General features: G+C 40.4%; 2 protein-coding genes across 2 annotated transcripts; both read right to left on the reverse strand.

The window, feature by feature from the left end:
- Nucleotides 1-362: 362 nt before the first annotated feature.
- Nucleotides 363-10650, reverse strand: si:dkey-187a12.4. Its single transcript, XM_031296898.2, has 4 exons — nt 10220-10650; nt 7744-7967; nt 4743-4902; nt 363-627 (listed from the first exon to the last, which is right to left on the reverse strand). The coding sequence occupies exons 1-4, from the start codon at nt 10500-10502 to the stop codon at nt 443-445; spliced, it is 852 nt and encodes a 283-aa protein (XP_031152758.1). The 5' UTR covers nt 10503-10650; the 3' UTR covers nt 363-442.
- Nucleotides 10651-12451: 1801 nt separating this feature from the next.
- LOC116047872 (tubulin alpha-1B chain-like) lies at nt 12452-15654 on the reverse strand. Its single transcript, XM_031296897.1, has 4 exons — nt 15555-15654; nt 14047-14269; nt 13807-13955; nt 12452-13700 (listed from the first exon to the last, which is right to left on the reverse strand). Exons 1-4 carry the CDS (start codon nt 15555-15557, stop codon nt 12720-12722), a joined length of 1356 nt encoding a protein of 451 aa, XP_031152757.1. The 5' UTR covers nt 15558-15654; the 3' UTR covers nt 12452-12719.
- Between the last annotated feature and the right edge of the window lie 383 nt (nt 15655-16037).

Below are 16037 nucleotides of genomic sequence, written 5' to 3' on the forward strand. Positions count from 1 at the left end.
TAAGAAGGGAGAAAATATTGTTGGTGTACAAGGTATGAAACAATGCTTTAACATACATAAAAAATCATACAGTGAATGGTATCATTCCAAGACACTACACATCCATTTATAAACAACTGAGACTGATATGCACTCACCGATATTTTTTAAAAGAAAGATGCATTCAAATGTTTTTTTTTCTTCTCCATTTTTCTTCTCTAACACAGCTCACTGAAATGAAGAAAATGTCTTCTCATTCGCATCTTTAAAAGGACATTTGCACTTTTAGCAGGAAAAGGAAAAATACAAAAGTGTACAGTGTGCAGATGTCTTTAAGACATAATAATTCTATTGCTATCATAACAGAAATAATTTCATGCATGTGTGTTTTATTTTTTACATGTGGATATCTTGTCCCAGAATGGAAACCATCATGTTTAGGTATCTTGGGATACCATAAGTGTCAGTGTGTGCAGCTCTGGTTAAAACTCTCAGTTTCCTCGGAATCTGGAAACTCCACAGGAGCTTTGTAGCAGCGACGGCCGGTCCCTCCCTGTCTGAACGGAGCAAACCGCAGCCATTTCTTCACCACGTCAGCGTACTGGTGATGTGTGGCCTCCTTACCCACCGGTGTTCGTTTCAGAGCGCCTAAAAGAGGAGAAGCTAGGGATTATCCTTTGTACAGCTCACCATTATTTATTTACCATCCTTAATAACATGTTCTTTTGTACATGTTTTCTTTCAGATACAGATTAAGAACCTGCAATCCAAACCAAACCACTTATTTAATAACAAAACAACTCTAATCAGTTAGCATGAGCCAAACAATATGATAATGGCAGTTAAAACCTGAAAGAAAGTCTCATTTACGCATGACTCAAAGTGTCATAGTGTTGCAAGTGGAACTTCTTCCAGGAGTCAGCGACCAGCGTTGGGAGTTACATGTTGCAAAAGTAACGCGACAACAGTAATGTATTCCTTTTTGCTGTAACGCAGTAATATAACACATTACTAATACAATTTCGGTAACATTATAGCCGTTACAATATCAGTAACGCGAGTTACAATGCATTTTAACGCAACATTTAGTGGCGTTTGTTTTTTTAAGAATTCACCAACACCGCGAAACATTTCTTCACAGGAAAAAAAAGCTGTGAGTGTTATTTCCTGTCGCTGTATTTGATGGTTGAGATGACTGCAGAGACGGATACATTTGCGAGATGGACATTATTTTCAGGAGTTATTACGCTGCGTTAAAGCGAGCTGTCCCGTCACTGTTCCCGTGGTCAGAGCCAGAACCAGAGACGGTACGGACAACGTCTGTGTCCCAACAGGTGACGGTACGTCAGCGCAGACAGCAGTCCGAGCTGCTGACAGATAGAAACAGGTCGGGAATTAATGTTTAGCCTTGCTACACATAAACGTAAATATCACTGCATTTTGTCAGCCATGGAAAGTAACTATGCTGTACTTCAATACAACTAAGGTACTTTTAATTGAGTATTTTCATTTTCTCCCACTTGCCTATTGTACATTTTACTTCTCTATTTGTATATCTTTAGTTACTTTGCATATTCATATTAATTATACAAAATATTGTGAATAATCTATGATGTATTAAAGTGGATAAAGAGGAGACTTTATTGATCTGGTGGTGAAATTCACAAGCTACCTGCCAAGTCAAACTTCCGCTGTTATTTTGGTACTAAAAACTAAAAAGTAATGCAAAAGTAGTGTAAAGCATTACAATTCAGAGACAGTAATATTGTAATATAACTAATTAATCTCAAATGACATTAACTAGGAATCTATAATGTATTACATTTTGGAAGTAACTTGCCCAACAATGTCAGCGACACAAGAGGTTAATCAAACAGTGTAGAGCACATGTGTCAAACTTAAGACCCGGTGGCCAAATCTGGCAGCTCACAAATTTTGATTCGGCCCCCATATCAATTTAGGTTCACAATAAATCGGAAACTGTTTTTCAAACTGCAGAATTTGCAGACTTTGAGACTCAGAAATTCCAACAGAACCAGAGGGTTTGCATATTCAGGTTGCTGTGTTGTTGGCTGTGTGGTAGCCTGCTTTTAAAAATGTACTCTTTGTTTTGCTTTATTTGCTAAATTCTACAGCCGCTTTCTGACCAGAGGGATTTTTGCAGTTCCTAGAACATAACGTTCCTAGAACCCTTTTTTTCTCCTGTTCCGACTGGACCAATTTGGGGATTATTAAGTTCCTCTGGCCGCAGTTCCTGTAACTCTTTCAGCTCCTACTTCAGGTCTTTTCCCTTTTCCGCATAGTGGTGGTTAGATGGCTGTGCTATAATAACAAAAGGTCAGTTCCTATGGCCACTTGGCCAGCGTGAATGCAAATGGAAAAACCGGTTTTGGGGGAAGAGTAGTTAGTAGAACTGTTTAGAAGTGGACTGTTCCTATAACTACATTCCTGTAACTACTTGGTCGGAAAGAGGCTATGATGGCTAAGGAACTTTTTTTTCTAACTTTTTTAGGGTTTTATGTTGGCCAAACTGTAGTCTATATCCTTTGCCTTCCACTTCGGGATTGCTCCGGTGCTGCAGGAAATTCTGCCAGATGCATGAATTTTCTGTTTCCTTACGCTTTCTTTGTGTTGGAATTTTAAATTCAGTGGATTTATAGAGGACTATTGTTAACTGCTCCTCAGATCTCTGCAGGGTAAATCCAACTAGCTACACTATCTGTCCAATCAGAGTTTTCTCTCGCACGGCTATTTTGCGGTTTGCGGAGTTTAGCACCGCCAATAATGATTCTGACTGGTTTAAAGAAATGCCATTAAACCAGAACACGTTTTCCTCCCATCCCCAAATGCTATGTGGAGTAGCCAGACCCTCCTTTAGTGTGCTTTGGAGGAGGGTCTGGCAAAGCGAGACTAGCCAAACTGTAAGTGAGAAAGCTATATGAGACATGCAATAATACAGTCAAAGATATTTTACTTTTTCAATTAAATAAAAGCATGTCAATAAACTAAACATGTCTGGCCCTTGATGTGATTTTCATTTTTTAGTGTGGCCCTTAGTGAAACTGAGTTTGACACCCCTGGTGTAGAGGTTTCAAACTGTGAGGTGCGCCTCCCCAGGGGGCCATGGGAGAGTTGCAGGGGGGGCACGGAGGGCAAATATACTGCATAAGGTGTTTGCCTTTTATTTTGTTCTGTTTGCCTTTTATGTTGTAGTTATTATTATTACGTTTTCGTTTGCTTTTTATATTGTTGCCTTCCATTTTAACTGTGTATTTTTTACATAATGTTGCACTGCACAGCACCTTGTAAGTGGGACGGCACGATCGGGAACGGCGGTCAGGCACCTTCCATTGGTAAGTAAATTAATCTTATTGGCAGTTTCATTCATAATGCCAAATATCCATTCCAGCATTCCCCCTATTCATTCTGAGCAGCGCACCACTGTGCGTCCATGAACGAGGAAAGTGTCTGTGGTGAGTTTAATGTCATGCTCGGTAGTGAACGATACGGTAACATGTTGCAGATCCGGTGTTTTCTGCTGAGCTAGACGGAGAATATTTGGTTAAAACAGATCAGTGATGCCGTTTTGCCCTCATTTTTCTCCGTGAAGTTAGCTGGAGTGAAGGTAGCCCCGGTGTGTTTTAAGCCCCTGACACACTAACCCGACAGCTGACCGTCGGCAGAAAAGGCAGTCGGACTGATCAGTCTGCTCCCTGAGGTCCAAAAAGTGCCTTCGAACACACTGAAGCGACGCCGTCTTGGGCGTACGTTCTGCGCGAAACATAATACAAAAAATGAAAACCGGAAATGACAACGCGTCACGTGAGTCTGACTGCCCGCCCTCCGACCCAGCAAGTCAGGTCGGCCAAAATGAAGGCCGACAGCTCCTCCGACGGACGACGGCACGGAACACACGGAACGGACTCGATTCACTGACCTCGCCAGACTGTCTGACGTCCGATTATCGTGTTGGTGTGTCAGGGCCATTATGTGGAGTGACTGCGTCAGACTCTGTTTAAAAAAAGTAGCCTTTTAAATGCTTGTCAGTGACCGGTCATACGGTAACTCAGGAGGCAAGTGTGCCTTGTGTGCTCTGATTAATTTGGCATGCAGTTAAACTCCTGGCAATTGCTCCTAGTGTTTTTTACCACTGTGTTGGAAGAAGGAAACGAGAGTAACAGGTAAACTAGGTAACTATGGTGGAGTTTGGCTCGCTCAGCTTATCAAAACATTCATCAGAAGCAGTGGCTGTGTCACAAAGCTAATGTCTTCTTTTCAGGGTTTTCCCCGCCATTATAAGGTTTAGGTGCACCACCCGAGCCGTTTTTGGCAGCAACTTAGCTGAATGAATGTAAAATGCGGCCCAAAAAGTGCCCAAAAAGCGCCAAAAACTGCAAAAAAAAAGCATCAAACTAACTAAAAGACTAAAGTCTCAGATCTAATGATTGTAGTTACACTTCTTTAGCAAGTTTTGTCCTGAAGTTGTTTGAGTGTTATTTATTTATTTGTCTGCTCTAGCTTTTCCAATGTTTTAGACACAGATAACAATAACGGTCCAAAATTATGTCAAATTGCATTTCTTTTTTAAATTGAAAGACATCAAATCCCCATAAACCCCCCGTCAAATATGCGCACCCAAGTCTTCCACAAACCAAGGGAAAACATTGCTTTTGCTACTGTGACACTTCTTTCTCCCTGTGTGGGATCACAATAAAGTTGATCTTATCTTAGATTTAGTAGATTAGAGCAGCATGTGTACTTACAGAAGAGGACCCCTTGGAGGCGAGTGTTCCTGAAGCTTCTCTTCTGTCCGCGGCCCACCCAGTTAAGCTCAGAACCCACAGCGAATGAAAGCACAGCCTGCATAAGGCGTCTCACTGCATCTTCAACCGTAGCCCCGCCCATCCGGGACAGGTAAGACACCTTGAATTTAGACAAGGCATCAACAACAGTTTCACAGCACACACTAAGCATTCACACAGCAAACAACTCAAGGGACTAGGAGCCTTAAAGCTGCAGTAGGTAACTTTAACAAGTTAATGTCATGGTTTTGAGTTTCTGTTGGTTTTGAGGTTCTGTTCTTGTTTCCTGTTTTTGTTGTGTATTAGTTCTGTTTTCTGTTGTAGCCCGTGTTTCCTCCCTTGTCTTGTCTAGCTGTAGTTTCTGTCTTGTTTTCCTGTGTGTCTGTATGTTCTGTTTCCTGTTTGATTTTGATAGTCTGTTTTCTGTCTTGTCTTGCTTCCTGTGTTTTCCCGCCTTGTCTGATTGTCATGCCCCGCCCTGATGTGTTCCACCTGTTGTGTCACCTGTCCCTTGTTAGTCCTTGTTATCCTGTGTATTTAGTCTTTGTGTTTCCCTTGTCTGGGGTCCGTTTCAGAAAGCAGGTTTAGTGAAAACTCTGAGTTTGTTAACCCTGAGATGAGGGAAACTCTGGGTTTTCCGTTTCAGAAAGAGAGGTAACTTCGCCTCAGAGTCAGTTACTATGGTAACTGAGTCTGTGAACCTAACCTGGTCGGGAGCAGGTTTTCTTAAAGAAACCTTGAGTTTCTCTCAGTCTCCTCCCTCTGACACAGTGTCAGAGGGAGGAGACTGAGACAAACTCGAGGTTTCTTCTCTCTCATTTCCTCATTCATTCATTCAGTCTGTTATCAGGCGCATTTTAATGCAGTTTGTTATCTGCATGAATAAAAAAAATTATTGGTTTATGTTAGGCAGATTATAAAACGTTTTTTTCTCAAACATGTCCTTTTGTAGACGATCCCGTCGTTGAAAAAGCTGTATTAATTCACAGAGTTACGTCGGGAGATGATATTGAGTCCCGACTAAATGTATTTTCATTTCCACATAACTGATTTGAGAGGTATTTTTTTCACAGTCCATTAGATAGGCCTATGTAGATACTTTATCCGTCCTCATATCACTAACATCAACCATCGTGGACATGCTTTAACATCCCAGATTATTTGTGTCGCATTACGTTTTTTGCAAACGGCATTTATCTTTATTGGTGATGCGGATCATAGGCTACTGTAATAGTAAGCCACTGTAGCCGTCAGAAAAGTGTGACTCGCTCTGAAACGTTTTTTGTAGTTGTTCCCTGGACACAAACCAGTGAGAGCCATTAAAAAGAAATAAATGATTATAAATTATATTTCTGTTCTTCTGATCATGGTGCTGCAGCCTCAGAATGGGATATAGTAGCTTACTTTTTCTCCCGCAGGATTGCACCCAAATTAAATTATAGGTGTAATACAATTCCAGTTTTCACCAGTAATATTATAAGTTAACTGTGATTATATGAAATTAATGCATTGTCAATGCTTATGCATTGACTCGAGCAGCAATTTTCTCCCACAACAATTTCTTCTTTCTTCTGTTTCGGCGTGTACTGTTGGTGTATTCTGCTTTGGATTCTACCCTGTTATCTCTGCGTTTGGATTTCCTGTTCATTTGTTTTTTTTCACATTTTGGAATTAGTTTTGCCAGCTGCATTCTGGACTTCCTTTGTTGGTATGAACCTTGCTTTTGTTTAATAAATCCTCTGCTCAACCTACCCTTGCCTGCGCACTTTGCATTTGGGTCCAAACCTTACTTTTCCTGGCAAATCATGACAGTTAAAAAAACAAAAATCTAAAAAAGGTTTTAGTGCAGGGCTCCAGACTAACTTTTGACATTGGTTGCACTGGTGCGCTGAATTTTCATTTAGGTACACCAGCACATAATTTAGGTGCACCCAAAATGTTTCGCAATAATACATTTTAAGCATTATTAGATTATAATGTCACACATAACCATATTTGGGATTGCTATATATGTAGCCTACATAATGCTACTGCGCACCTGGCACCACGAGGGGAAATGGTGAAAAAAGCCAACCAGTGTTTCCCAAAGCCCAAGATGAAGTCCTCAAATGTCTTGTTTTGTCCCCAACTCAAAGATATTCAGTTTACTGTCACAGACGAGTAAAGAAACTACAAAATATTCATATTTAAGAAGCTTTAAGAATTTTCATTCAAAATGACCCAAACCGATGAATCGGGTTATCAAAATAGTTGCAGATTAATTTATTAGTTGACAACTAAACAAATAATCTTTGCAGCTCTAGCCCAGATGTGCCAAACCGGAGCCCAACTCCTTATCCCCGCTGCTTGCAAGCAGCCTTTAGAAGCTAACGCAAAAAAAAACAATAACTGATGCAATTGGCATATAGCCAAGGTGGAAGTAATTGTAGCACTCCTCCCTGTGCACAAGTTTTATTTTTTCTATTTGATCTGTATTGTCAATTTCCCAGCATAAGAGATGCTTGTTGTGCTAGTTTTACAGCCTATTGTAACCTGTTGCATTCAGTGTTCGTACAGTGTGATACAGAAGCGTGTGATACAGAACCTTTTACAGACTCCTGTGTAGGGCTGGGCAATATATCGATATTATATCAATATTGTGAATGAGACTAGATATCATCTTAGATTTTGGATATCGTAACATCGTAATATAACGTATACAAGTGTATTTTCCTGGTTTTATATGCTGCATTACAGTAAAGTGATGTCATTTTCTGAACTTACCAGACTGTTCTAGCTGTTTTATTATGCATTAATATTTTGTGAAAGCACCAATAGTCAACTCTACAACATCGCCGCAATATCGACATTGATGTATTTGTTCAATAACGTTGTGATATCTGATTGTCTCCATATCTTCCAGCCCTACTTCTGTGTACGGTTACACCCCTACATCACACGTAAACAGCGCTGTTTTAACTACCATTCTCTTCTGTATTCCTGCGTCATCCAACTGCCTCTCCATGTCATCCAGCTGCTCCAGGGTCCTCAGGGGGAGATCCATGTCCAGGGCCTCAACATCCTCTACCTCATAGCCGGCTGGACCCTGCAGGCGGGCCTGAAGATCCCTCAGCACTGCCCACTGCCGCTGCTGCTCCTCTTGGATCTCCACCAGTAGGCAGATGATCTTCCGCTGAGCAGCCGTCTCTAGAGAGGAAGAGTTGGAGAGGAGTTGAATGTGACAGGATGGGATAAGGGTATGGTGTAAGTTAGATAACTACATCTGGCTAGTCTGGCAAGTGATATTTACTGTACATGTTAAGCCCAGTTCAGACCAAAGATTTGTGACGAATTAAAACTTGCAACTACTTCGATCTGCAGCGTTCTAAAACCTGCCAGTTCACACCAAGCCAACGAGATAAGACGTGTATCATCTCCATAGCAACAACTCTTTGTACTTCCATCCTAACTTCCGACTTTCAGGCTTTTTGTAGTTAAAAAATATCATTTGTTTCGTCTAGATATGAATGTGGATAACCAGCAAAACAGACTGAACGCAGAAAATGCAGAAAATACATGTTATGTACTTCTTTACAAATGAATGTGATGTGCATTCTTTTTAGAAAACAATTAGTTTTTAGAAATGTCTCACGAGATATTGTTTGTAGAAGTGTATTTTTCATTTTTTTTGCAATACTTAATAGTAAATAATCGCAATACTTCTAGAATTGCAATAAATGAAAATCGCAATAAAGATCGAATCGCACCCATGTATCGTGAAAGAATCAAATCGGGACAAAAGCATATCGTCCCAGCCCTATTATAAAGTGATCAAAGCCATTAGAAGAAAGATCAGGAGAGATGGATTCTCCCAACATCTCTTAGTTACCTTTCTTAACCCTTCATTTGGTATTGTTATAATATAACTGTTGCTTTATTATGTGATTTATAGGCTACCAGTTGTATAACTACAGGGCTGTAGGTTGGTGGTGATGGTAGGCTTGGATCCTGATGTTGATAATAATGATGTTGATGGTCATGATAATGCAGAAAAGGCAGTTCTGTTTGCTAAGCTACTGTATTTATTGGTTGGATTCTTATCTCCCATGGTATTTCTTAGTGTTTGTTTAGGGCATTAGGGTCCGTTTAGTCTTATTATTGATTGTAGTGGTTTAAATTTGTAGTGATTGTCTGTAGTTTTATTTGTGATGGCACTTGCTGCTCAGATGTTATTAGAGATTGATGATTTTTTTTTATCTGAATTTTATTTTTTTATCTGAAGTTTTGCACTAGCACTTTATGATGGAAAACCTGGCACTTTAACTATGGAACGTAGGACTTTACATATTTTATTTTAAATGACGTGAATGTATGGTTGTATTCCGTGTGCTTATTATTCAGTGCCCCACTTTTTTTGGATCTCCCTCTTCTGTTGTCTTTTGTTGTGCTGTGTGTCTAATTGTCTTGTATGCCTCGCTGCACCCCAATTTCCTCTTGGGGACAATATAGTTGAGTAGTTAACTATTGATTCAAGTTAGGGTTTAACGTTAGCTATATACCTTCCTTCCTGACTGCTGTCTTAAGTACATACACATACATTTATAATATGGATTATATAAATTGATACATTGACCTTGCTTCTCAAAGCTAGGACTGGGCCATAATCCAACATTATTGTTTATAATCATGGCCAAAAATCTCAAGAGATATTACGGCTCACAGTTGTTTAGTCTAAATGCCATATGCTTGTTTTATGTATTGGTTTTATTGCTTATCTGTTTTTAATGTGATATATGTGCTGGTTTTTACTGTAAAGTGTCTTTGAGTACCATGAAAAGCGCTATATAAATAAAATGTATTATTATTATTATTATTATTATTATTAAATGATCTCAATCAAAATCGTCTCATATTCTGTCACAGCTTGAGAACTTCTGTCTATAGCATTTGATTTTTAAAATTTAATTTAAAGAGGTGAACATTTAAATGTTTTACATTGTGCTTTTGAATGCTTTAATAATATATTCCAAAAACTGCTGTCCAAATTTTTACATATTCCTCGATACTTTAGCCTACTAACTAAAAAAAAACAATAATACCATAAATAAAATGAATCCAATAACTAGTGAATAATAATGATAGTAAAGGGATTTGAAATTCTAGATTAACAATAAATTGTACTAAAATATGATGATATATGATTATCAGACAGTGGCATACAGTGAAAACAGCAGTACATGTACATAGAAATACTATTTTGATAATAGAAATTATACAATGCGACACAATAATGTTCACTTGACGTGCATTTTTGAGGTATCGCGGAAAATTCACTTAACATCCTAAATAGGGTTAAGTTTAATGGCTAACGTTGACTTTATTGTCCTACTTCCTGACAGACCATTTAGATCCAGATTTTGCTGTGGAGTGAAATAAATGGTTCGCAACTAACAGTCTACCTGTGGATGGGGCAGAAAGTAACTTGTCTGCGGCTCCGGAGCTACAGGCGGAGCAGAGTGGCGGCTGTACACCGAAGCTCACGTCACCTTGCCGCGGGTCGTCTTTGAACTCTTCCCCTGAGCGTCTGGAAACATGTTCGGCCAGACTGTGCATCTCATCTGACACGGCAGTCAGTCTCTGCTGGAGGGTTTCTCGAGCAATGTCTGCCATGTGTTTGTTTACAAAACCCTCCACTCGTCGTTGTATCGACCAGTCGGGGTTATCCCCATTACCGTGCTCCATTTACGTTTGTGAGCCGATGAAACGTTTCCGAAATCCTTTATAAAACGTTTGGTAACGTTTCTTTGCTCTATCACTACAGAGAAAAAGCGGAAGTTGATATAAAAACCAGCGGACGATATCACGTTGCACAAACGTCACCAAAATGTTGAAAGAACATTGGGGGTGGCTATCCAACTACATTTCCCACAAGGCAAGCGCCGCATTGCTAGGCAGATGACCGCTTTTTTAGGAGTTTGAGTATTATAGTATTATAACAAATATACCGCCGTGCTATACGAGTGACAGTCACTACAGTGTCTACTCGTCTTATTTAAAAATGAGACCTAAATGATAGAATAGTTTAACCAGTGCCAACAACCTTTTCAATTTAGTTTGGGGTGAGATTATTCTGTGACATTTCCCACTACAGGGGTCGTTTTTTGAGAAAACAGTTTTACTTCATACAGTAGTTGCATAATGCTGGAGCAAAACCAGAAGTTTAAGAATTTGTATTAAATTTAAATATTATATTTTGTGTATTTGTGACTTGGCCACTGTAACACTGAAATTACGCAGGGAGATTTAAGGAGTACTATCAACCATTGTCAGGCATCATGTACAGTATCTCACAAAAGTGAGTACACCTCACATTTTAATAAATATTTCATATCTTTTAATGGGACAACACTGAAGAAATTACACTTTGCTACAATGTAAAGTATTAAGTGTACAGCTTGTATAACAGTGTAAATGTGCTGTCCCCTCAAAATAACTCAACACACCGCCATTAATGTCTAAACCGCTGGCAACAAAAGTGAGTACACCCCTATGTTAAATTCCCATAGAGGCAGGCAGATTTTTATTTTTAAAGGCCAGTTATTTCATGGATCCAGGATACTATGCATCCTGATAAAGTTCCCTTGGGCTTTGGAATTAAAATAGCCCCACATCATCACATGCCCTTCACCATACCTAAAGATTGGCATGAGGTACTTTCCATAAAATCATCTCTCAGTGCAAATCAAACCGGCTATTAGGCTAACCGACATAAAACCATACCAATCTCTAGGTATGGTGAAGGGCATGTGATGATGTGGGGCTATTTTAATTCCAAAGGCCAAGGGAACTTTATCAAGATGCATAGTATCCTGGATCCATGAAATAACTGGCCTTTAAAAATAAACATCTGCCTGCCTCTATGGGAATTTAATATAGGGGTGTACTCACTTTTGTTGCCAGCGGTTTAGACATTAATGGCTGTGTGTTGAGTTATTTTGAGAGGACAGCACATTTACACTGTTATACAAGATGTACACTTAATACTTTACATTGTAGCAAAGTGTAATTTCTTCAGTGTTGTCCCATTAAAAGATATGAAATATTTACTAAAATGTGAGGGGTGTACTCACTTTTGTGAGATACTGTAAGCAGAGCCAAAGAATCAGAATCAGAAAGGTTTTATTGCCAAGTACGTTTTTCACGCATACACAAGGAATTTGTCTTGGTGTTGTTGGTGCATGTCTCAAAGTAAAAAAACGTTGACATGCCCCCCCCCCCCAAGTCAGTTGTATAATCTGCATGATTTCACATCGTATTTAGTCTAAATACTATTTCATACATTGGACGATCATTTTCACCCACTGTTATTGTTATTCTAAGGCAACTCTCACCTAAAGCACAAATCACCTTCATTTTGTAAATGTGTGATCTGCTAGTGGTATACTGCAACAACATGAAATTTAGGGCAAGTTTGGCATTTCAGTATAGGTGGGTAGTTTAAACTGTTTAACACCACTGCCCCCAAGTGACTGAAGTGAGTTTAGCAGCAAGATCATTTCTATAGTTAAGTTTGAGATCCTTTTAAGTGACAAACCAAAAGTATATACAACCCATCTTACATTGATAAGTGGCTTTAGAGTACTGTATGAGCACCTCCCTGTGGAAAGTATATTAAAGACAGCAAACAATAGTGCAGTCAATAAACAAACTTTATTTTTAGACATTAAAATATCACAAAAGGGAATGCATGCCTGTTTAATACTATACTACATCCTCCTCCAGAACTGCCATATCCTCACTGGCCTCCTCCATACCCTCACACACATACCAGTACACAAAAGGCAAATACAACTACAGCAATACATTTAGAATTCAGAAAAGGTTAAATCAACAAAACAAGCAATATATTGTACTCCTGTACTTGTTAAGGAATGACACCTAAGTCAGATTTATTTATTATTAGTACTCCTCTCCTTCCTCCTCCCCCTCTCCCTCAATAGAGTCGACTCCAACCTCCTCATAATCCTTCTCCAGGGCTGCCATGTCTTCTCTGGCCTCAGAGAACTCTCCCTCCTCCATCCCTTCACCCACATACCAGTGAACAAAGGCACGCTTAGCATACATCAGATCAAACTTGTGGTCAAGTCGAGCCCAGGCCTCTGCAATAGCAGTGGTGTTGCTCAGCATGCACACGGCTCTCTGGACCTTGGCCAGGTCTCCACCAGGAACTACAGTGGGCGGCTGGTAGTTGATGCCCACCTTGAAACCAGTGGGGCACCAGTCCACAAACTGGATGGAGCGCTTGGTCTTGATGGTGGCAATGGCGGCATTCACATCTTTGGGCACCACGTCACCACGATACAAAAGGCAGCAGGCCATGTATTTGCCGTGGCGAGGGTCACATTTCACCAGCTGATTGGCTGGTTCAAAGCAGGCGTTGGTGATTTCTGCCACTGAGAGCTGCTCATGGTAAGCCTTCTCAGCAGAGATGACAGGGGCATAGGTGGCCAGAGGGAAGTGGATACGGGGATACGGCACCAAGTTGGTCTGGAATTCTGTCAGATCAACATTGAGGGCACCGTCAAAACGAAGGGAGGCAGTAACAGAGGACACAATCTGACTGATCAACCTGTTCAGGTTGGTGTAAGAAGGACGCTCGATATCGAGGTTCCTACGGCAGATATCGTATATGGCCTCGTTGTCCACCATGAAGGCACAGTCAGAGTGCTCCAGGGTGGTGTGGGTAGTCAGGATGGCATTGTAGGGCTCCACCACAGCCGTGGATACCTGGGGAGCTGGGTAGACGGCGAACTCCAGCTTGGACTTCTTTCCGTAGTCCACAGACAGACGCTCCATCAGCAGGGAGGTGAAACCAGAGCCGGTGCCACCTCCGAAGCTGTGGAAAACCAGGAAGCCCTGAAGGCCAGTGCACTGGTCAGCCTGAGGACAGAGAGGGAGAGACAGCGGTCACATATGAGATACAATTGTGTCAATTAATACATTTGAAAATGAGGGACGAAAACCCTCCTGATATCAAGTTACCCACCAGTTTGCGGATCCTGTCCAGCACCAGGTCGATGATCTCTTTGCCGATGGTGTAATGTCCACGGGCGTAGTTGTTGGCAGCATCCTCCTTGCCGGTAATCAGCTGCTCAGGGTGGAACAGCTGGCGGTAGGTCCCAGTACGCACCTCATCTAAGGAGACCGATTCAATCAGAAATCACTTGAGGGTTTGACTTCATGAAATAAGGTAACTATGACATCTAAAGTTTAAATCAGAGTTTACCGATGACAGTGGGCTCCAGGTCCACAAAAATAGCCCTGGGGACGTGCTTTCCAGCTCCAGTCTCACTGAAGAAGGTGTTGAAGGAATCATCTCCTCCTCCGCAAGTCTTGTCACTGGGCATCTGTCCGTCCGGCTGGATCCCATGTTCCAGGCAGTAAAGCTCCCAGCAGGCATTGCCAATCTGGACCCCAGCCTGACCAACGTGGACAGAGATACACTCACGCTGTGGAAAGAAAAGAACATGGTTATTTACCAGTACGCATTATTTTAGGCATGTGACATTTGAAGAAAACAAAATGGTGCACTCATGGTGGGGGGGAAAAAAAACATTAATACATTGCAATAAATCTATGTTTTATCTTTTAACCATGTTTAATTCAATGATTAAGATAATCATCTCAAAAGCTAACGTTAAGGTCCATAAGGAAGGAGGAAATAAAAATTGACTATTTCTAAAGACCCCAAAACCACATCAAATCACCTGACACATGCTGCACTTGGTCTTAAAATGAACTCGCTTGTTCAGACATAATTATATAACTATTAATTATATGCATGACACGTTAATATTAATTACATAAAATATCTGTGGGAGTCTACCAAAACCAGACCGAGCTGTGGTGATATTTTCCATACACATGCAGCTTTTATCACCAGTAACGTTAGCTGCCTACTACAAAAGATTAAAATGTCAAATGAATACATTTTATTATTAGAAAAACCTAAAGTTGCAGGCAGGCCCTTTCAAATGGGCGGTAAAGCAGAGCAATGTGCCAAGGCTAACGTTAATGTAGCTACTTAAAAGTTATAACGAAAAAAAAAACCGTTATAACGTTAACGTGCGTTATTATGGAACCCACGTAACATCTAGGAAAGGCCCGCCCTACGAAGCAGCTCGATTGATTAGGTTAGGCATTGACCTCGAGTGGTTAAGGTTAAGATAGCCGAGCCGATTGGTCAGGGGATACGACCTGAACAAATCGGGGTACGTTACCTTGCGTAAGCATGGACGCCTGGCCAATAGTGTGTGAATGTTATTGGAAGGGCGGGCCTTTCCTAGAAGTTGCGTGGGTTCCATAATAACGCCGTTAGCGTACTTAACGTTAAGCTAACGTTAACGTTTAGCTAGCTAGCTAGCTAGTCCAACTGGGTCAATGTGCACACGGCACAGACAGGAAAAAACAAAAAATAATTTATAAACGCTGTCTTTTCCATTAGAAAGATAACACCAACAAGTTTATCTACATTTAATATTAAAAATTACAATTACAGGTAAAACGTAGCATTGCCATTAAACACAAACCGTCGCTAACGTTAACCGCTCTTCCCATCAGACTTTTCATTCCAGAGCTAGCTAGTTAGCTAGCTAACGGTTAGGCTGAAAGTTCGGCAATTAGCCAGCTTGTTATCGTTAATGCCCATAAATAGTTAGCTTAAATTGATATTTAACATGTGGACTGTGAGCCTGGTTAAATCAAAAAGAAAACTTCCCATTTTTCCATACTCACCATTTTAACTAACACTACTCAACAGCGGTTCAAATAAAACTAGAAATAAAATTCTCACAATTGCGCTTAAATAATAGTGCTGTTGCTAGGCGTGGCCTCGCTGTTACGGAGGCGAAAGAGAAGCTGAATCTGATTAGTCGAGAGTCACAGCAGCTCTTTTCCTATTGGTTAAACAAAAACATTCGTCTTTATGACATAGACAGTTTATGCTTTATGATCAAATTTTCATAAACAAGCCGTGCTGGCCTGAAAACTAATTTATAAACATACTTTTCACCAACCAATTACTACACTTAGAATAACAATACTATTCAATGTAAAAATAAATCTCTGTTTTATGGAACATAGGCTGACAATGATTTTTATTATAAGGCAGAGATGAAACGAGACCATTTAGGCCACAAGATGGCAGTAGTCCAACAATAAATATGCGACCTGCGACAAAAAATAGCGGTGAAAAAGAGGAAGACTTCCGGTTCCAGT

Source organism: Sander lucioperca, chromosome 15 (assembly GCF_008315115.2).
Source record: "Sander lucioperca isolate FBNREF2018 chromosome 15, SLUC_FBN_1.2, whole genome shotgun sequence".
In the NCBI taxonomy this organism is placed as follows: Eukaryota; Metazoa; Chordata; class Actinopteri; order Perciformes; family Percidae; genus Sander; species Sander lucioperca.

Excerpts from the sequence above, each read along its gene's own strand:
- si:dkey-187a12.4 (XM_031296898.2), bottom strand. The coding sequence starts at position 10,502 with ATGGAGCACGGTAATGGGGATAACCCCGACTGGTCGATACAACGACGA. Across the intron at positions 7,968-10,219 it reads ACTTTCTGCCCCATCCACAG|AGACGGCTGCTCAGCGGAAG; the intron begins GTAGACTGTTAG and ends CTTCCTCTCTAG. Across the intron at positions 628-4,742 it reads CCTCCAAGGGGTCCTCTTCT|GCGCTCTGAAACGAACACCG; the intron begins GTAAGTACACAT and ends CTCCTCTTTTAG.
- LOC116047872 (XM_031296897.1), bottom strand. Across the intron at positions 13,956-14,046 it reads CCTGGAGCCCACTGTCATCG|ATGAGGTGCGTACTGGGACC; the intron begins GTAAACTCTGAT and ends CGGTCTCCTTAG. Across the intron at positions 13,701-13,806 it reads TGGACAGGATCCGCAAACTG|GCTGACCAGTGCACTGGCCT; the intron begins GTGGGTAACTTG and ends CTCTGTCCTCAG.